Source organism: Microtus oregoni, unplaced genomic scaffold (assembly GCF_018167655.1).
Source record: "Microtus oregoni isolate MIOR12 unplaced genomic scaffold, Mior012 000016F_ref0000370, whole genome shotgun sequence".
Lineage (NCBI taxonomy): Eukaryota > Metazoa > Chordata > Mammalia > Rodentia > Cricetidae > Microtus > Microtus oregoni.
In genome coordinates, this window is record NW_024543075.1 from 10,339,326 (window position 1) to 10,361,543 (window position 22,218).

The 22,218-nt window shown below is 50.4% G+C and overlaps 1 protein-coding gene across 2 annotated transcripts in view; it reads right to left on the bottom strand.

Annotated features, from left to right (window-relative positions):
- Dock1 (dedicator of cytokinesis 1) overlaps positions 1-19,661 on the bottom strand; it is a 485,241-nt gene extending 465,580 nt beyond the window's left edge. For both annotated transcript variants that reach the window (XM_041666110.1, XM_041666109.1), the window contains exon 1: positions 19,524-19,661. In XM_041666110.1, the coding sequence (XP_041522044.1) occupies positions 19,524-19,569 (46 nt within the window). In that variant the 5' untranslated portion in view covers positions 19,570-19,661. The remainder of the gene's footprint in view (positions 1-19,523) is intronic.
- Between the last annotated feature and the right edge of the window lie 2,557 nt (positions 19,662-22,218).

The following is a 22,218-nucleotide window of genomic DNA, read 5'->3' on the forward strand; positions in this document are numbered from 1 at the left end:
CCCCCAGCCCTGATTAAATACTCACCCACCATACTCATCTAGACTCAAGAGATTGACCCTCAGGCTAAGGGCAACACTGGCTACACAGCAACTGAGCAAAAAAGACGCTTATGAATGGAAAGCAAGAAGCAGTCCTCCTTAGTCCTGGTAAACTGGGATCTGGAGACATAATAGTGCTGAGCGAGGTTGCACGTCCAGCTGCATAAGGCTCCTGGGAGCAGAGCCCACCACCAGCCTCGAACACAGCAATCAATCATACTGAAGCCCGGGGCATGACCCTGGGAAAATGGGTTCCATCAGCACGCCTTCTCCTCCAGCCCCCTCGTCTCTGAAGACTGTAGGCCCTTCCTCTGGTTTGGGTTTGATTCTGCATCTGGTGAATGTCTCGCGCGCACGTGTGTGTGCCTGTGTGTATGCGTGTGTGTACACATGCATGTGGCGGTCAGAGGACAGACTTTCATGTTGTTTCTCAGCTGCCATCCACCTTTGCTTTGAAACTGGGTTCCTCACTAACCTGAGGCTCAGCAGGTAAGACAGGCAGGCTAGCCAGTGAGCTAGATAGCCACCCATTTCTGCCTCCCCAGCACCAGGGTACTGGCTGGTTGTGTGCATGCATGCAAGCAAACGAGAGAGAGAGAGAGAGAGAGAGAGAGAGAGAGAGAGAGAGAGAGAGAGAGAAGCTACAGCCGTCAGAGGAAGAGGCCTCAGTTGAGGAAATGCCTTGATGAGATCCAGCTGTAAGGCATTTTCTCATTTAGTGATCAAGGTGAGAGGGCCCAGGACATGGTGGGTGGGGCCATCCCTGGACTGAGCAAATCCTGGGAAGCAAGCTAGTAAGCAGCACCCTTTTATGGCCTCTGCATCACCTTCTGCCTCTGGGATCCTGCTTGTTTAGTTCCTGTCCTGACTTCCCTCAGTGATGAGCAACAATGCTGAAGGGAAGCCTAACAAACCCTTTCCTCCCCAAGTCGTTTTTTTTTGGTCATGGTGTTTTGTATCAGCAACAGAAACCCTAAGACATGCCCACAAGCCAATCTAATCTTGGTAATCCCTCAGTAAAGACTCCCTCCTTAGGTAAACCTTGGCTATGTCAAGATGATGGTCAAGTGAACTAAGACAATCTGAGTGGAACTCCTCTGCGCCTGTTTATTCATCAATCAGATGGAGACAGGAAATCAGGGGAGAGAAGAAGGGGGGAAGGAGAGGGAGTGGAGGAGAGAAGAGGGAGAAGAGATGAGGCCAGGAAAACTAGGGCAAGATTGCAAATCCAGCTGCATGTGACCCAGGGAGCAGAGCCCACCACCAGTCCCAAACACAGCAATCAATCAAACAAAAGCCCAGAGCTTGGTCCCAAGGAACTAGGTCCCATCAGTCACCATCCCTCCTCGAACTCCCTGAAGTCTCTGGAGGTCCGCATCCTTACTCTGATTCTGGCTTTACCCTACATTTGATGAATGTCTTCTCTGGGTGGGTGTCTTAGCTACCTTTCTATTGCTGTGACGAAACACCATGACCAAGGAAGAAAAGAAAGCCCTTCATTGAGAGTGACAGCTGCAAAAGATTAGAGTCCATGGACATCATGGCAGGGAGCATGACAGAAGGCCAGCAGACAAGGATGGCACGAGACCAGTAGCTGGGAGCCTGCATCCTAAGACACAATTGTAGGCAGAGGCTGCCCATTCATTCCCGGCTGCTCAGACCCGAAATAATCACACAAAACTGTATTAATTAAAACACTGTTTGGCCAATAGCTTAAGCGTATTTCTAGCTAGCCCTTACATCCTAAACTAATCCATCTCCATTAACCTGTGCATCACCACGAGGTCGTGGCCTACTGTCTCCTGTGGTGGCTAAATGGCTTCCCTGACTCCCTCCTAAATGGCCAATTTTTCCTGTGTCCTGGCTGCACCTCTATGCCAGTTTTCTGCAGCTCCATAAGCAAGTATCACAAACTTGGACACTTATAACAGAAATGTTTCCTCACACGGCTTTGGAGCAGGGGTCAGCAGGGCTGTGCTCCGAGCCTTGACAAGAGGCCCTTCTGTTGAGCCTCCCAGCTCCTGGTGTTTTCCGGTGCTCCACAGACCTTCCTCATCCTTTCTGGGCTTGGACAGCAAAACTCTACTTTCCTCCATGTTCACGGGTGGCCGTCTTGTCCCTCACACTAGGACACAGTGCCACGGGCTGAAAAGCCCAACTTATTCTATCAAGACCTCATCCTAGCTCACAATAACAATCCTCCGGCAAGTCAGGTCAGATTCTGGGACACTCAATTAGAACCTCAACCACTTTGAAGGAGTTGAGGGTTACAATTTCACCTGGAACAGGCACTGCCTTCCATCAGAAAATATTTAAGACATGATATAGCCAGGGGACCGGGGCGTTAAGTGGCTATGTTTCCCTCCAGTTGGTATGCAAATAAATGCAAATGGAGATGAGAAAACGGCTTTTAAAGTTCAATCGATTTCCTTTTGTCTACTTTTCCTAGAAATCTCAATTCAGACAGGAGCATGGAAGTCGTTTTAGGATGAGAACAAACATAAAGTAATTGGATGAAAATCTGATGAGTCCACTTAACAGCTCTCTAGTATTCCTGGGCTGCTGGGGTGGGTTTTGGTGCTGGTGTTGTTGTTGTTGGCTTGCTTGTTTGTTTTTTCAAACAGAAGAAAACTGAGGTGGCTCTGTCCCGGGGAGGGGGGGGGGGAAGGGGGGGGTTACTCTCAGGCTTCTTTACTCGGGGGTGGCGGCATCCCATGTGCAGGTGGTTACCAGGTGACGAGCAGAGTTGAATGTGTGCTGTACCCCTGTCCGTCCCCTTCAGGGGCAGGAAGCCGGCGCTGTCCATCTCTGCTGACACCCTTCTGCTCACAGACAAGTCAAGACAGCCAAGGCTTCACACTGAAACAAGTGCCACTGAGGCTTCCACTTCTGGATCTCTCTAAACTGTTTCAGGGTCACCCTCCCTCCCCTGACCCCGGCAGTCACACTTAGCCAACCTACAACTCGCCACACCAAGGACATTCCCCTCCTCCTATTCCAGTTTTACACAAGATCCTACACCCATGGTCACTTGAGATGCCACCCACACTGGCCTCACACATGTCAGACTCCCAATCAGCACGGGCAAGGCCCTGGCTTGCAGGAGTCCTTCACAGCCCTTACACGCTCACCTGAGCAAGGGCTGGGTGAAGTTCAGTAAACAGTGCATTTGCTATGCAATAACGAGGCCCTGAGTTCGAAACCTCAGCACCTACCCATGTAAAATGCCAGGCACAGTCATATGTGCCTGTAACCCCAGGGCTATATGTAGCAGACACGGGAGCATCACTGGGCTTGCTGGCTGCCAGCTTTACTCCAGGTTCAGTGAGAGACCCTGTCTCATGGGAATAAAGTGGAGAGTGATAAAGCAGGATACCTGACATTCTCCTCTGGTATCTGTGTGCATACGACTGTGCACACACAACATACTTACACATACACACACAAAAATAAAATAAAATATTAGTTAAAAATCACCAGAGCACATTATCCCAGTCATGGGCTCTCTGCTGATGCCTGGATGGCCTCCTATGATGGAGTCAGTGCTCAGGCATGGTCAGCCATCTGTCCATGGCCACCCATCATTCCTGGGTTTCTCCTTCACTTTCTACAGGCAGAGGACCTTCACCTCACTCAGAATCACACAGATGGGAAAATTTTACCTCACAGTCAACAGTCACGTGTCTGGACACTCTAGGTATTTCCTCACACCTCCCCTCCCCTACTTCCTCTCAGGGAAAGAGGTCAGAGCTTTCAAGATAGGTTGGTAGGTAGGGCAACTCCTGCCAAGTCTGGTGACCAGAGTTTGACCCCCAGAACCCATAGGGTGGAGAGAACGCTTACATACAAGTTGCCCTCTGACCTCCACATGCATAATGTGGCATGCATATGTATCTTCATACACACATAAAATAAATAAAACATAATAACTTAAGAACAGCAGACACTCTCAAGTTCTCAAATGTTGGGAAAAAAAGTCTGTAACAGTGTGGCTCCATTTGGGTGCCAGGCACACCCTGGTCTGTGGCTCCCTGTGCAGGGGCACCCACCCTTCTACACACATGTGCACAGCAGTCCCCACTCACCAAGAGGCATGTGTGCTATGACCCAGTAAATGCAAGAAGGCGAGAGTACCAAGCTACATATATACCATGTTTATACACACACACATACACACACACACACACACACACACACACACACACACACACACAGGCACGATCAAGTTCAATTACAAAGCCAGCCCAGGCCGGGCTGTGGTGCCGCACGCCTTTAATCCCAGCACTCGGGAGGCAGAGGCAGGCGGATCTCTGTGAGTTTGAGACCAGCCTGGTCTACAAGAGCTAGTTCCAGGACAGGCTCCAAAACCACAGAGAAACCCTGTCTCGAAAAACCAAAAAAAAAAAAAAAAAATACAAAGCCAGCCCAGGAAGAAAGCAGCAACAGCTAAGTAGAAACAGAACAATTACAGTAATAGACAGTACTCAATTATTTAAAACATGAATCATTCATATCTGGACTTTTCCATTTACCATTTTCAGACTTCAGTTGATCACAGGTAAATAACCATCAGGTAAGAGGGGAGAGAAGCAATTCTGCAAATGAGTTTAGAATTGTACACAAAATGTCCTGGGGGTCAGGAAACAGCAAGGAGAAGTAGGCCTGGGACCTACCAAGGAGTCCAAACAATTCATGTGTGTGTGTGTGTGTGTGTCTGCGTGCACATGCGCATATGTTATACATATGCATGTGGGTGTATAAGCAGGGATGTGTACACATGAAGGCCAGGGAAAATCATCAGGTATCTATCTGTCTGTATTGCTCTCCACTCTTTTCTATTTAATTTGAGGAAGGGTTTCTCACTGAACAGCCAGGCTCCAGAGATCCGCCGGTCTCTACCCTACCCCTACCTCAATGCTACAGTTGCAGGCATACATGGCACTGGCCAACCTTTATGTAGATGCTTAGGATTTGAACTCACACCCTCTTGTACTTACCACCAACACTCTACTGAGTCTCCCCAGTCTCCTGGTAGAAATTTTGTGAACTGGTAAAAGCAAGAAATGCAGACAGGCAGATCTGAAAGCAAATGGCAAAGCCGCCCTGATACTGTGCCCTGTGTGCCACGATCACTCAACCTCTGCCCTGAGGAAACACATTCACACAATCCTTCAATTACAGGGACTGTGATTTCTCACTCTGAAGGCTCATTCCATGTGAATCCCACCTTGACATCCCAGCCTCTGGAAGCCGGAAGCCCGGGTTGAAAACATCAGCATGGTTGACATGTGGTGAAGGCCTGCCTTTACCTCACAGATGTCCTCTCTGCTAAGTCCTCACAGGGAAGAAGAAAGACAACTCTTGGGGAGGCCTCCAACAGAGGCTCCATGTTGTGTTGTCAGTAGACAAACTCTAGAATCACCTGGGAAACAGGCCTCCGTGAGGGATTCGCTTGACTGACTGCCTTGACGGGTATGGGAAGAGCTGCCCACTGTGGGTGGCAGCATTCCCTAGGTGGAGTCTGGGCGGCAGCAGCACTCATCTCTGAGCTGCTATGCTTTCTGATCACGGATGTGCCGCAAGCAGCAGCTCTGAGCTCCTGCTACCTCGGTTCCCCCACCATGATGGATTGGAACCTGGAACTGTGAGCTGAATAACCCTTTCTTTCATAAGCCGCTCTTGTCAGGGTCCTTTCATCACAGCAAGGAAACCAAGACAGGCACTGACCCTCATGCCTTCCACAGACCCAAGGCCTGCTGCCTACCAGCGCCACATAGGCAACTCAGAATGCTGCTTACAGCTAAGTGGAAAATACAGAGTTTTGCTGTTTTGAAGGTCTTTACACTTTCCATATTGTCTACATTCTTTTAACAACCAGCACAAAATAGCATTAAAAATAATGGTACTGATTCTAAAATTAAAAGATTCTGAGTACCAGGGAGGTGACTGAGTGGGTCATGTGACTGCCACACAGGCATGAGGGCCTGAGTTGAGATTCCCACCATCAATAGAAAGAAAAAGTCAGATGTGGTGTTGGGCATCTGTAACCGGTGCTAGGGGATGGAAAGAGACAGGCAGACCCAAGGGCCTTGCTGGTCAGCCTGCCTAGCCAGTCAGTGAGCTCTCAGTTCTGTGAGAGACTCAAAAAATATAGTGGAGAGTGATCAAGGAAGACACTGGCATCAACCTCTACATGTGCGTGCGCGCGCACGCACGCGCGCACACACACACACACACACAAACATCCTAAGACTCTAAGCCAGGTGTGAACAATCCAAGGCCCACAGACCAAATAGGGCCCAGAAGCTAAGACTAGCCTTCATCTTTTCACTTCTGAGGTAAAAGTGTCTAACTGGGGTAACATTTACATCAGAAATTCACAATATTGTGAGCCCCCTGTCACTTCCATCTACGCTAAAATACTGTCAGCCCTGAAAGAGGAAAGGGCTGTTAAGCAATCAATCCCCTTCCTCTAGCCCCAGGCTACCACTCAACTGCCCTGTCTATGGATTCCCCTGTGGTGGATAACTCCTCTCAGCAGGGTCCTGTAAAACACGCCTCTCTGTGACTAGCTATGGTCCCTTAAAATGGGTTTTGCCAAGCTCATCCACACTGCCCCGTGAATAGCATTCCTTTTTAAGATTCAGTAACATCTCACTCCACTATCCCCTCACCGAAGGTGGACACTGAGGCTGTTCATGCCCACTTGCGAGTACTGTGAACGGTGCCACTGTCAACGTCTGCGGGCACCTTTTAAGCTGTAGTTATTTCTATGGGGAACACGTGGGGGCGGGAGGGGGCATTACTAGTTCCTACTTCTATGTGTGGTTTTCTGAATAACTGACAAACTGTTTTTATAGCTATCACATTTTCCTGCAGTATCATTTGTCAGGGACTGAATTAGTGACCCCAAGTGCCCCGGATCGGATCGTGTCCCTTGGTCTGCAGTCTCACGCCCGCAGCGGCTGAACTGGACAGGAAAAGCGGCCCATCGCCATTTGAACAGACACTGCTAAGTGTTCCTTGTAGCTGTTTAATGTTCTGCGCTTACAAAGCACTTTGACATCGATTCTCTCCTTTGATACCTGTCTTTTCATCGCATTTGGGGGCAGAAAAAAAAAAGCTAAAAAAAAAAAAATTTAAAAAAAAAGCTAGAGGCAGAACCTTCACTGATGGATCCTCTGAGACCCCAGACGAGCTTCAGCCTCACTGGGTGGAGCTGGAGCCGGGACTCAACTGCCACCCCTTTCATACAGTCACCTTCCTTCTATCTCCTCCCTGAGCCAACGTCGGATGGAGGACTCTTTTATCTTCAAAAGAGACCTGAAAAGGAGCCTGTACCGAGCGACAGCAGGAGAAATTCTAAGCCCCCCCCAAAAAAAAATCGCAAAAAAAATGCAAGTGATGGCCCCAGTTTACCTAGAGAATTCCTGAGCTATAAAAACTGCTCACCCCACCCACCTATATCCTCACTCATTCAGCCGAGGGCACAAGTGAGGGGAGGCAGCTTTGATGACTGTCCCAGGCATCCGCTAGGTCACTCAGTGGGCCTCCACACCAGCCTGAAAGCAGAAACACAAACACACACACACACACACACACACAAACACACACACACACGACTCCAGCCTCAGGGATGGTGAGATGAACTCTGTCCCTTCACCTATATGCATTGACCATATCCCACGCGGGAACACGGGGCCTGGAGTAGAAGTGCACTGTATATAGTACTACAGAGAGTAACATAGGAGAGGCCACGCTCACCACGCTGGGTGGGAGGGCAGGGCTCAGCCCGGAAAAATCAAGACAGGCGGAGACAAAGAGCATGTCCAGACAGCAAGGGAGGCTGTGAATATGCAGTGGTGTATTGTACCATAGGACATGAAGCCCCCAGAGTCCGGAAGTGACCACTGAGCCTGTGAGTAGAAACACCAGAAGACAGCTTGAGGCTCACAGGCCAAGTTTCCTCCTTCCTGTGAGACGTAGTCCCAGAAACTGCTCTGACCCCAGGTCCTCCATCCCTGTAACCTCACCAGACTATCCTCAAAGCAGTACCCCTCCCTCCGCCAAGAACTACCCAAGGTTTTCAGTGGCCTGGAATGAGGGTTGAGCAACCCTGCATGCACTCACACCTTCGAGAGAGGGATGGCCAAACACACAAGACAGGAAGGGCTTGAAATAAATCATGCTAAGTTAATAGAAGTGAGGCAATTTAGAAGAAAAATAATCACATCTCCTTCCTGCTAAATCATTATTTGCCCCTGGTAAAGTCAATTATGCTAAAGAAAATAAGTTATTATTTTAGAAAAATAAAAAAAAAAGAGGCTTGGAAAATGCTTTTATTTCGACAAATAAAACTCTGAGGGTTCCCCGGTGTTTAGTGTACGCCTTTAATCCCAGCACACACTGAGTTAGAAGCAAACAGATTGCTGCTGTGAGTTCAAGGCCAGCCCTGGTCTACAGAGTAAGTTCCAGATCAGCCAGAGTTGCAGAGTGAGATCCTGTCTCAAAAAGCAAAAAAAACTCTGAACGAAGTGTCTGGGTTCCTATATGCCCAACAGGTCTCCAGTTACTGGCTTGGAGATACTTCTTACATGAAAGGCTGGTCTGGCTGGTTGGTCCCCAGTTGATCCACATAGCATCAGTGGCCTGACATCCAGAAAACTCCGAGGACAGGTGGTAAAGGGGATGTCACCAAAACTGTGACATGAGTTTGTTCCCCAGCACCCACATGGGAAAAGGAAAGAATCAAATCTCTTACCAGAAGTTGTCCTCTGAACAACTTTACCACGTAACGGAGTGGCACACATACACATAAGACATGCGTGAAAATAAATGTAATTTAAGAAAAAAAAATTTAGGAGCTAAACAGATGGGTCAGCAATTAAAAGCACATACTGTTCTTGCAGAGGACCCCTATCAGTTCCCAGCACCCATATCAGATAGCTCACAATTGCCTAAGACTTCAGCTCCAGGGAAATTCCATGCCCTTGGCCTTCCGGGGACACCTACACACATGTGCATGTAATGTGAGCGTATGTGCATGTGCACATATACACACACACCTCCCACTAACGCTTAGGGATCAGTTTGGGGGGAAGGGAGGGGTGGAAGAGCCAGTGGCTGTGGATGAGACATTGTCTTCTAGACACAGTAGAGGAGTGTAGCGCACATATGAACTCACAGGGGTTGTGACAGCATACACAGAATGTGGTCATATCTGTGGGACATTCTCTTGATAGCTGATCTGATGTAGGAGGGCTCAGCCCACTGTGGACAGGTGGGTCTGAGCTAGAAAGAAAGATGATCAAGCCAGAAGGCTGCACTCTTCCATGGTCTCTGCTTCAGTCCCTGCCTCCAGGGTCCTGCCCTGACCACCCTCACTGGTGACCTTGGGAGCATAAGATGAAACCAACCCTTTCCTCCCACAAGCTGCTTTTGGTCTTGGTGTTGACCACAGCGGCAGAAGAAACGACCAGGACATAGAACAAGGTGTATGGGTCACAGAACACACTTTCCTGCCAGTCAGAGCAGCAGCGAACAAGTCGGGGCTCCTGTGAGTTTGGCCATCTTGCACCAAGGAAACACTTGGCAAGGTCTGAGATGTTTGGGGGAGCTTCCCACCAAGAGCTGGAAAGAGCTATGGATTCCTAAGTAAACACTGCAGAGTATCCTGCAAGGCCCAGGATAGCTCCTGTGACAAAACCGACCCAGCCCAGGAAGTCAGTACAGCCCAAGCTGAGAATCTGCTCGGTATGAGCTCCGTGAACACAGAATGTTTCTCTGGGGTAGTAACTTCTGTCAATCACTCAGCACAAGGGGAACAACCTGGGGAACACTCTGAGACATGCAGTATGGGAGCCCAAGCTGTAGGGTCTGCCAGCAGAAATTTCTTCTTCGTTCCATCTCCCAGTATGTAGCCTGTGTGGGTAGACCAGGAAGAGCTGAGTCTCTCCAGATGGAAGACTTTGCCCCAGCCACAGAGGTCCTTCTCCAGACTCTGCCTGAGGAAATTCTGGTAAAGGAAATGAAGACAGAATCCTCCCAACTCCAAGATTCCAGGGAGACACATCTGTTGGCTCCCATCCCCCTCCTTGTTCCTTCCTCCACTCAGGGAAGATAAGGTCTGGAGATTCAGAATCATTCTAAATGGGTCTTCAGTCTTCCCTTGTACCTGTCCCCACAGGCTGGCTCAGGGCAAGGGGAAGAGTCAGGAGACGACAGGACAAGCCTGCAAGGCTGGGAGCAGAATCTGGCACAAATGAGCCAAGCCAAGGAAGGACAGCAGGATGTGGGACTGTAACCCCAAACCCCATCGGGAACCCAGCAGAGGCGATAAGGGAGAAGCCAAGAAAGCCACAAGGAGCATTCTGTGGCATTTCAAGGTTCATCAGCCACCCACAGTGTGAAATCTGGAGAGCCAGGAACTCTAAGAGGAAAAACTGTTGGCATTGCCATGAAAATAGGTAACATCCAGTTGATTATCAGTCACCCGGAAACCCCAAAGCTCCAGAAACCAACAAGAATTTATTCAATGGTGGAACCCCAACCTGGGTAGAGAGCAGGGTCCCTACAGCAGACTCATCCACATCCAATGCCACTGTATCTACATGCTCAACAAGATTCCTGGGTGTCACCCAGAACTGTGCAGGGTGGGGTCTGGCATGTATGGGAGCCACCTACCAGTTAGTACCTGTCTGTCCACTTTACAACAACCCAATCTGACAGAACACTGGCCTTGGCAGGTTCAAATCGGGGACTGTGATAGGATGGGGCCCATGGAGGGCTGCTCTGAATCACCAGTGCCAAACAGAACTGAGACACACACAGAAAGAGAGGGAAGGGGGGGAAGGAAGACAGGAAGGAAGAAGGGAAAAGAAAAAAGAGGAGAAGTCAGGGAGAAAGGGAGTCAGGAAGAAGGAAAGCACAGAGGGGTAGGGAGGAGAAGGAAAAGGAAAAGGAGAGGAAGGGGAGAGAAGAAAAAACAGGAAAAGACAGGGAGGAGTGGGGGAGGGGAGAAGGGAAGAGTGGGAAGAGGAAAGGAAGAAGGGGAGGAGTATGAGGAAGAGGGAGAGAAGAATATAGGAGAGGGAAGAAAGAAGAGAAGAAGGTTAGGAGGGGAGGAGAAGGGAAAGGGAGAAAAGGGAAGGAAGATGGGGAGTGGTATGAGGAGGAGGGAGAGAGAGAAGAAAGGGAGTAAAGAGGGGAGGCGGGAGAGGAGGAGGGAGAGGAGGAAGCAGCTACTGAAAGTACTATTTTCCTTCGACCAGCGGAGTTCTCCACGCCCAGGCCCATCAGCCCGAGTGAACTATCCAGAACATTCACCTCTCAGAACAGCAAACGGTGACCAGAAATCCGCGGTCAGTAAAGTGAAACTCAAACACTGGGGAAAGTAAGCCCACAACATCCTTTTCAGACTTAGAACAACTGCCAGAAATGGCATGGGTTTTCTAATGCGTTAACATGATGGGGGAGGCCGTGTATCCTCCCTCCTGAAAGTTCCAGGCCTGCGGGAAGGGGCACAGGTGCTGCTGTTGCCCTGTCTCTCGGTGAGGTGCTGAGGCTGCAAGGGCTGACCACGCAGTCCTCAACATGGCCTCCCAACACTGCTCTGTGTCCCACCTCACAGCCTGCCCATCTCACACTGTCACGGGGTTCTCACCGCCTTTCCTGGTGCACATTCCATCACAAACAGCAATAATACTTCAAAATACTGGTTCCAGGAAGTAATAAAACAAAAACCAACACAGGTAGTTCTCCTCCACAGATTTCCCAGCACTACCCTCTGAGGCTAAAAGAAGCCCACAGCCACAGACAGCTTACAAGGTGTTACAAGGTGTGTTGCCCCCAGGGCACGCTCAGAAGCTGCTGGGTCAATACAGAACAGGTACTCAGCAGAGTTGGTGCCCTAGACCAGCACCATGGGGAGCATCTTGAAAACCACAGAAACCAGAATCCTCTCTGCCCATCTCTGGGGGACCCATACAATTTTTTGCCATTGAGTTTCAGAAATAAAAAGAAGACGTACAACGTGTGCTCATAGTCGGTGATGCTAAAGGGCCTGTTCCAGTGTGCTTCCTGATTAATAGAAAGTAAGTGTCAACAGGAGCGGGTGGAAAAGACTACCAACTCCAAGGTGCACTTCTCTCCACCCACCTGTGCACGCAGGGAAGACAGCTGTGAGCCACCTGTGTCAGGGACACCAACATAAAACAAACTTTAACTGTACGAAGCCAGCCAGAAGGACTGTCTTTCAGGCCAGAGGCAGGAGGATCCCTGTGAGTCTAAGGTCAGCCTGGTCTATTAACTGAGTTCCAGGCCAGACAGCGTTACACAGTGAGATCCTGTCTCAAAAAAGCAAAGAGCCAGCAAAACAGCAGAGCTGTCTGTGAGGGCAGCGAGCAGCCAGATTCAGAAAGGAAATCGTGGCTCCTGCATTTCTCTGCAAGCTTATCTACTGTTTCAGACCCGGTTAAACAAATCACTCCAGGTGGCACGTGAATTGTGAGCCGCACTCCCAAGGTAATGGCAAATCACAGCTTTAAACAGCACCTGGTAGAAGCTGAGTGACACCTTCAAGCTGTGCCTGTACCCTGCACTCTCACGGTCCCCTGAGAACCCGTATGAACTATGGCCACTCACCCCATCTCAGAAATGCGTTCTAAAGCTCATCCTGAAGCATCTCGCACTCTCGTGAGAGACAGAAGTTGGCAAGGCTACAGTTGATGAAACAAACAAACAAAAAACAACTCACAGCTGTAAGCCAGCACTCAGGAGCGGAGGGGGGGGGGGGTCTGAGGACCAGGAGTTCAAGGCCATCTTTGGCTATGTAATGAATCTGTGGTCGGTCTAGGCTGCATAGTGAGGTCCGGGCCAGTACACTACCGACTAAAGCCTTGTCTCAAAAGGCAACTAACAAATACATAAATAAAGTCACAACAAGGCTCTCTGTGCCACCGAAACTGAGACTTTTTTTTAATATCATCCACCACATGTGAGGCACCATAGGCACCCGCTAGAAAATTTAACAAGCTGCCTTGTCTGTCTGGGAAGAACCAACTGCCTGTTGAAAGCAGAAAGCACCTGAGTGTACCCAGATTCCCTCCTGGCTGCAGTCACTTGGGTGCAGAGCCAGTATGGCTTCAAAATGATCACCAAGCTGAAGTCATTTATTTGCCCCCAAGACAGTCTCTTTCCTGGTCCTTTTGTTCCCCTGTGACTCAGTAGTGCCTTGTGAGTTCGACCACGGAAAGAAGATAGCCTCAAAACACAAAGTGGAGAGTGTAATAGAGAAAGGCACCCAACAATGACCTCTGGCCTACACCTATACACACACACACACACACACACACACACACACACCAAGAAGAAGAAAGAAAGAAAGAGAGAGAGAGAGAGAGAGAGAGAGAGAGAGAGAAAGAGAAGGAGGGGGGGAAGAAGGTAGAGCTCAAGTCCTACTGAAAAGACCTGGTGGGTTCCCCCATATCCACAGAGGACTCAGCCGACTACATTACCTGCCTTCACTGCCTGCAGCCACAGAGGTGAACAGTGACCCAGAAGCAGACTGAGACTGGTTCCCACGCCTTACACAATCCTGGTCAGACAGGTAATATTCCAGAATGAGGTCTAACAACACATTTAAAACATTTGTGTTTCAAGGTAAAATCCAGTTGGAGAAACACTATCTGTGCTCTGATTCCGTTTTTCTGCAACTCTAGTGAAGGAAACCATGTACATTTCTACTTACTTAGGATCAAACCTAATATTTTACCTCAAAGCAGCAGCCTGCTTGCCCCTCTATATAATGAAAGCGAGCTCCATGCCCCCAACCTCGTCTGTCCTCCCAGGGGTCTTTGGCTATTCAAGCATTTGAAGCAAAGACCACACGTCTACACGAACACGCTCATGTTTCACACTGAACAAACAGGATTTTAAGGAATCACTTGCCTGGGCTACATAATTGCCTGAGGCCAGCCTAAGGAATCTGATAAAATTGTGTCTTAAAATCAAAACAAACTGCCTGGTGGTGGTGACCGTACAACTTTAATCCCAGCACTTGGGAGGCAGAAGCAGGAGGACCTCTGGGAATTCAAGGTCAGCCTGGTCCACAGAGCAAGTTCCAGGACAGGCTCCAAAGCTACAGAGAAAAAACACACAACCCCAGTTAAAACAAATGAGTTCCTTTTGAAGGGACTCATTTTCCCAAGAACCATGTGCATTGTGTATAAATCGGAAGTCCCTTGTTTCTCTCTCTCTCTCTCTCTCTCTCTCTCTCTTTCTCTGCTTGTTAGCTTTTTTCAAGACAGGATCTCACTATGTAGCTCTGGCTGTCCAGAAACTCCCTATGTAGACCAGGCTGGCCTCAAACTCACAGAGATTTGCTTGCTTCTGCCTCCCGTTATGTGGTATTTGTACATCGTGTGAAGATATAGCACTGTGATTGGTTTAATAAAGAGCTAAATGGCCAATAGCTAGGCAAGAAGAGTTTAGGTGGGCCTTCCGCGGACAGAAAGGACTCTGGGAAGAAAGGCAAGGAAGCAGAGCAAGCAAGATGTGCAGGAGGAGAGGTAACAGCCACGAGTCACATGGCAGAATGTGGATTAACATTAATGGGCTCATTTATGATATAAAAAGCTAGTTAGGAACTAAGTTATAGGCCAATGACTCATAATTAATAAAAAGCCTCCGTGTTATTATTTGGGAGCTGGCAGGAGAAAGAAAGACTCATTACGGCCTCCCAAGTGCTAGGACTAAAGGCACACACTACTACACCCGTTTTTTCTTGATTCCATTTCTAAAAGCTGTAACCTTATTAAATAATGAATAAAAGCGGGGACCAGCAGGTAGTTAGTTGTTGGGGTAAAGGCACTAAGTAAGATGACCTGAGTCTGATTGCTGGAACCCACACAATGGGAAGAGAAATTCAAGTCCTGCAAGCTGTCCTGTGATATCCACATCATCGCCATGACCTGTGCATGCAAACACACGTACAAATACATACACAAACACTCACATATAAATAAACAGAATAATGTTTTCTTAAAAATAAAACAATAGTTGCTTGCATTGAGCAGTTGGCGCATGCCACTCCCATGCTCTGAGCACATGATCTCAATGGTTCCTTGCAAGACTCAGAAATAAGCAGGCTCAGCTCCACTCTGCATATGTGGAATATCGAGGTTGAGGGTCACATTATGAGGGAGAGCCAAGAATAATTTAAGGTATCCACCTTGTCAATGCCCTGGCCCAGCTAGGGATCTCTACCTGAAAGTGGTGGGTGAGGTATGTCGGGCTCACTATCTTCCTGACCCAAGCTGCTGCCCACACCACCTGCTCTGGTTTTCTACTGCTGCCATTACAAACCACCCCAATTAGAGCTCCTCAAACTCACCCAAGAGCATGGCTTCACACTTCTGCATCCAGAGGCCCAAAGGCCCTGGGTCTCAAAACAGAAGCACTGGTCAGCAAGGCTCCCACCTGCAAACTCCAGGAGGAATCTGTGTCCAAGCTCATTTGAGGTGTTTGCAGAAACATCCAGTTTTATGAGGTCACACTGCCTGGTAGTCCTCAGCTCTCCGGGACCTCAGTCTTGTCCCTGCAAGTGAGCCCCTATATCTTGGGGCCAGCAGCTGCCCATCAAGTCATTATCTGGTTTGGAAGTTTATTTCCCATTCTACGTGTCTCTGTTCCCAATCTCTCTGCCAAGACCGTGAGACTCCATCCCAAACTTCGTGAGCTTAGTCACCCCTACAAAATCTCTCTTCTGTATTAGCATATCACAGTTCACAAGGTGGAGAGATCTGGCTGTGCACACCTCTATGGCTCCGCCTTCCACCACTGTGAACACACTGTCCCTAGGTGTGCCTCGAGCCCATGCGAGATCCTGAGAAACAGGAGCCGTCAAAACATATTAACTCCAGAACACAGGATCCTGCCCGATCTGAGGTGATGGGAAAGATCACCTGGCCCAGCTCTTGGTATGAAGCTAAAGCAAGGCTTATACCTGCATGAATAAGCCAGACCCTTAAACATGACCCACCAAACCAAGCCTAAGAGAAAGCCAGCTGGTAGCCTTCACAAGCAACAACTCCACGAAATGAATCATGGGAATCCCCCATTTCCTGTCCTGGCAGGAGCCACACATCAGTCATTTACTCTCATCTCTACGTTTCCGAAATAAATAAATAAATAAATAAATAAATAAATAAATAAATAACTGGAGTGTCTCATTTACAAACAATGCTCTAAGAGTCCCCAGGCTCTTCTGAACAATGAGCTGTGATTCATGTTTCCAAAAAAGATGTCCTTTGATCATTTTCTTTCCTTCTCCCTCGTGATTCATTCATGGGCCAAGTGGCTTGAGTAGAAGACGGGGTCCACCCACCAGAACCTCAGGAGAGAAACACAGGCCTGTTGTTAAGGCTTCTAAAGAGAATGCTGAGGCTGGTAAGGGGGATCTTTAGTAACTTTCCCTTAGGGAAAAACAGCCAATCACCATGCATACAAGCACTCCATCCTTCCCAGTGAGCATCCGCCCTGGGAACCACTAAGATCCTCTGAGTGCCAACTGCCAGAACTGCAGAGAGCCGGGAGGCTTCTGTGGGTCCATGACTTCCCTCCACTCTGACACATTCTGGAGACCCTAATCCTCAAGGTGCCTTCTGACACCTTGTTACACCCCAGCTCGGCTGTTTTACATCATCCGGGTGAAGACAAGACACAGCTCCACCCTCTCCTACAACGGTCAGTCTTCCACATTTTTACTAGAATTTGCTACCAAAAAAACCGCCCCTAGGCCAGCAGTTGTCAGCCTGTGGGTCGCAATCCCTTTGGGAGCCAAATGGCCCTTTCACAGGGGTCAAAGGTCAGATATGCTACATCTCAGATATTTAATTATGAATCATAACCGTAGCAAAATTACAGTCATGAAGAGCAATGAAAATAATTTTATGGTTAGGGTCAGCATAAGATAAGGAACTGTATTAAAGGGTCACAGCATTAGGAGGGCTGAGAACCACTTAAGACTCTTCTCCTCTAAGAACTTTCCAAAATAGTTTAAAGATCAATGTATTAGCAAAAGCCATGATGTTAGAAGCCATATCCAAGAGCGACTTCTGGAAGGTGTATGACCTAACAGGGAAGATCGCAGCCTCCTGGGCTGTTTACTTCCTCCTCTGGAGGGAGACCCTCCTGACCCTCTATAGGAATGTTCCCCCCATCCTCTCCAGGTAAAGTCACACTATAGAACTACAGAAGGCTCCCTGATGTCATCCAGGTCACTATGGGAATCGGATACTACAGCATAATGTATCAGCCCACCCCTCACCCCCATGGAAGGATGGATCTCTCTCTCTCTCTCTCTCTCTCTCTCTCACAACTGAAGTCCCTACACTCAAAAAAAGAACCTACAGACTTCGTTGCTAAATTTGCAAGTTTTCCTGGCTTTTCCCTCAGAAAATGTGACTTTGTTTTCCTTCTTGAGGTAAGATACCATGTACCTCAGGCCGACCTCAAACACTATGATAGAGAGGGTGACCTTTAACTTCTGATCCTCCTGCCTCCACCTCCCAAGTTCCAGCTTTACAGGTATGCACCACCCTGCACTACAAACTGGGTTTATGTGGTTGGTACAAGGGTTCAAGTCCCCTCCCAGCACCCCACCACCACCTTTCCTGTCTACCACCCTCCACCCCCAAAGCTGCTGAGATCTCCAGTCTGCCTGCTTCTTTCACTCAAATGCCAATGAAACAGTCTTCCAGTTTTTCTTTTAAAAGGTGGGGGGGGGGGGGCAGACTCACCAGGTGTGATGGCACATGCCTTTAAACCTAGCACTCAGGAGGCAGAGACAAGTACATCTCTGTGTTTATGGAGCCAGCTTGGTCTACACAGAAGTCCCATAGCGGAACTCCGTCTCACAAAATAGACGAAATCAAAGTAGTAGACTCCCTTACCCAATAATCACAGGCCATGGTGGCAGCTGTGCCAGAACAGGGTTGAGTGTAAATCCACTGCTGCCAGGGTTCAAATCCAGAGTGCTCCCATTACTAGCTATACTTCTGCAGCAAGGATGAAGGGCAATCAGCAACTTTCTCCGCTATGGAGTGACTCCCCTGCAGGAGCCAGCATCCCTCCTTCCTCACTGCTTCCAGAACATCTTATGCCAGTTTCTCCCCACTCCTTTTCCTCTTCTAGCTGTTCCCTGAATAGTCCTGGGCAATCCCAGGAGAGAATTCATTGCCGCCACACCCCAAAGTCCTAAGTGGAATCCCCATCCTAAATTAGATGCAGATGGATGGAGCTCTAACAGCCTATGCCCCATAAAGAGCCCATTAGGAGCTACACAGCACGCTTGTTAGCTCCTTGCACACCCCATCCACCCTCAGAATACCCAGCTCTGCCATAGGCCTCAGGAAGGTCTGCCAAGTGCAGTCGGAGCTCAGCCCCCGCGTTCCCAAAGCAGGGAAGCCCTCCTAACCTGCCTGTGGGCCTAGACGGGAGGTAATGGCCCTAGGCGTTCCCAGCCCTGCGTCCACGGCCACAATCCCTGACACACTACAGAAACAAGTAACTGGAGTTCACAGGAAGGACACAGCCTTGTAGATCGGAGTCTCCAGGAAGCTTCCAGTCAGCGGGCTGGGACTTGATCTAGGCCTGCAAGAAGGTGCTAAAGGCATGCCCGGAACAGACAGCAGCTGAGAAGGTGCCCTAGGGCAGCCCTTGGGGTGGAAGGCAGCAAGCTCCTGAAATGCTTGTCTGCAATTCAGGGAATCAGCTCAGGTGAGGCTGGGTGTCTAACGGCTCCGTGGGGAAAAGAGTCTGAAAACAAAATAATAAGATCTGGAATCCCGGCTAGCCCTGCGGCCTAGAGAACCCTGATATTTGATGGGGACGAACCGGGGAAGACAGAGTCTGCAGGGCCCGGGACTGACCGGCCACTGAGGAAAGCCGGGCTCCCTGGAGTGTGTACTGAGTCAAACGTAAGCTTGCAACTCGACTCCCTCCACCCCCTCGGGAAGCGACAAAGAGGCAAAACCAGGTCCCCGCCCTCGAGGCCGGTTTCCAAGGCCCTGGGAACACTAGAGCACCCTGGTGCCCCCACACTCCGAGGCGGGAAAAGCGGCACCAACCCAGCCCGGGTGCAGCGGCCACTCCCCACGCGGACAAGAGGGGCTTCTCAGAGCCCCGCACAGCACAATGAAGTGTCCACCCGTTGTCCCGGATGCCAAACAGAAGTTTCCCGAAGAAGCCAAAACGCACGCAAACAATGACCCCAGAGGCCCCGCGCGCGCCGGACCACACGGGACGAGGACAGAGAGAGTGAGCGGGAATGAGGAGCGCGGTGACCTCCCAACCCAGAGGGTCCCCGGATTCCCTGCACGGGCTCCAGCCCCGGGCGGGCCGGGCTCCGCACCGCGCGGCAACAGGCTGGGCGCCGTGACGGGGAAGTTGCGCGCGGGGCGGGCGCGGGGCGGCGCGCTGCTCACCCACGCCGTACTTCTCCTCTCGCTTGGTGGGGACCCAGCGCGTCATGGTGGCGCGGGCCGCAGCCCCCTGGAGCCGCTGCCGCTACCGCCGCTGCTCGGGCAGGAAACTCTGCGCCTAGGCCGCCATCTTCCATTCCCTCCCCGCCGCGACAGGATGGGGAGGAAAAAGTTTGCGGCGGAGGCGGTGTCATGTGGGACGGGGCGGGCGGAGCGTCGCGGGCCGGATGGGAAAAGGCCGGGAGCGCCGGCGAGAGGCGGGACGGCGGCCCGTTGTAGCCCGCCCAGGCGCGCGTGCATTGGGCTCGGCCCGCCGCGTCCCTCGAGGGAACCCGGCCGCTGCCTCGCGCCTGCGGACGTCCTGCACTCTGCGACCCGCATCCTCTACTCTTCGCTGAACACCGAGCACCTCGCACTCTATTCTGCACCCCTCTACTCCGCACCGCACCCAGCACTCTTTATCACGTACCCCGCACTCTTTTGGAACACCGTGGACCCTGCACACTCTGCACCCAGCACGGCGCAGAGGCGCTGTCTTTGCATAATTCGCATGTGGCCCAGGTCCTTACAGCCTTCCAGGCCTAGACCTAACGCGAATAGTGGAAGGTTAATGCAGAGTCAGACACCACACACACATTCACTGCTGTGCGGAACCCCAGTTTCTGTTTTGGTGGAGAGCGCTGGAGCAAAGTTAGGGGTTCTTCATGGTTCATTCATTCATTTATCCATTCAACAAAGGTGAAGTGTGCACCTATTTTGCGGGGGTTGAGCATGCTGAGCGAACTAAGCACACCTGGTAGATGACCCAAGTGCCATCAGCACTGGTTAGAGAGACCTAGGAAAACCCTTTGTTGAGGGCCTGGAGCTGCAGAGAGGCCCCTTGCCTGCAGTAACTTTGGGGCATTCAGTAGGACCTGGGCATGCTGAAGTGGGGAAAGAGAGGAAGTTGGAAGAGCTGCTGGCAGAAAAAGGAAGCCAGGCCAAGCTTAGAATCCAACCTCCTAGCAACCATAATTTGAAGGAGGCTGCTCTCAGACTCACCCAGTGCCAGGCCACAAGTGCAAAACTTCCTAGTTCTTCAAGGCCTGCACACAGACAAACCCCAAGTTTGCACTAGAATCCAAGAAAAGGGGAAAGTAGGGGAAAGGGTGGGACGGGGCCTCCGGTCCACAGCTGTCCATTAGAAGGGATCAAGGGGATCACCTCTCTTTTACCGTGTGCCTCCTCTCCCTTGTATCCAAGAAACGATGACAGACACAGTGACCTGGGAGCCTGCAGGGGCTGGAGGAGTGGCAGCTGAAAGGGTTGAAGGCTACTTAGTGCAATGATTGGATGTCAGAACCAAAGAAGGGCCAGCTGCCCTGCTGCAGACACGACTACCCTGGCCTGGCGCAGTCTTGTCATCCCATCCAAAATGCAGCTTTAACAGCCAGGAGCTTCTAGAAGGAAGAGCCTCCTCCCCAGTTCAGGATAAAGTGTGACTAAAGATTTCTAACCAAAGCCGCAGATTCATAGAAAGTCACAGGTGCCTCTCACTGATAAGGAACTTCAGGGCCACAAAAGGAAATGGCCTGGGCTCGCCTCCCATGTGGTCTCTGGCGTGCACTTAAACCCCGGCTGTGGCAATCAGAAACCTCAAGGGCTTAGGCCTTGTGGGTGTGGCCTGGTGACTCAGGTTGCTCCAAGGAGCAGCCGGGGAAGGTGCTAACCAGAAACCGGGTGATCAGAGCTGAGTGGAAGGTGCTATCCAGAAACCGGGTGATCAGAGCTCAGTGGAAGGTGCTAACCAGAATCCGGGTGATCAGAGCTCAGTGGAAGGTGCTAACCAGAAGCCGGGTGATCAGAGCTCAGTGGAAGGTGCTAACCAGAAACCGGGTGATCAGAGCTCAGTGGAAGGTGCTAACCAGAAACCGGGTGATCAGAGCTCAGTGGAAGGTGCTAACCAGAAACCGGGTGATCAGAGCTCAGTGGAAGGTGCCCGACCCGCTCTGACAGAAGGGTTTCCCTGAGAAAACTGTCTTAAGCCTAGACTTGAAGGATAAGCAGAAATGAATAAGGTAACGTGGGAGACTAGTGCGAAGGGCCTATGCGGGGAGGAAGAATAATGGTCTTTTCGGGAAAGGAGAGGCCAGTAAGGCTAAAGCTCAGAGAACTGAGTCACAGAGAAGCTCCAGGGGTGGGGGGGGGGGAGAGCTTTCTAGGTCTTCCTGGGAATCTGGAACTCTGAAGAAAACTGGGAAGGTGGATTTCAGGGGCACACATACTCACTCTCTTTTGTGCCTCATTTCAATTCTGCTTTTGAGGCTCCGCCTAAGTAGAGATGGCTTGTTGTACAGAACAGCCAGGGGCCTGAGAACTGACAGTCCTTGAAAGCACGCCCTGCTGTGGCCAGCTGTGCAGTCACTCTGTGACTGCTTCTGCCCAATCCTCCTGTCGCTCCTACAGCCCTACCCGTGAGCCAGGGCTGCTGACACCAACCTTCCAGGTCATCCTGGAGCTCTCAAGAGAGGGTGTAGCTCTCTCAACTCAACAACAGACCTGCAGCTGTTTGCCTCCTGTCTATCCCGCCCTCCATAGTCATTGTTCAATAACCTCACGGTACACATTTTCACTCTGATAAAAATGTCTGGTGCAGGAGGCTGAGGAAGTGGGTCAGTGGGGGAGGGCCTAATATAAAAGCAGGGGGATCTGACTTTGG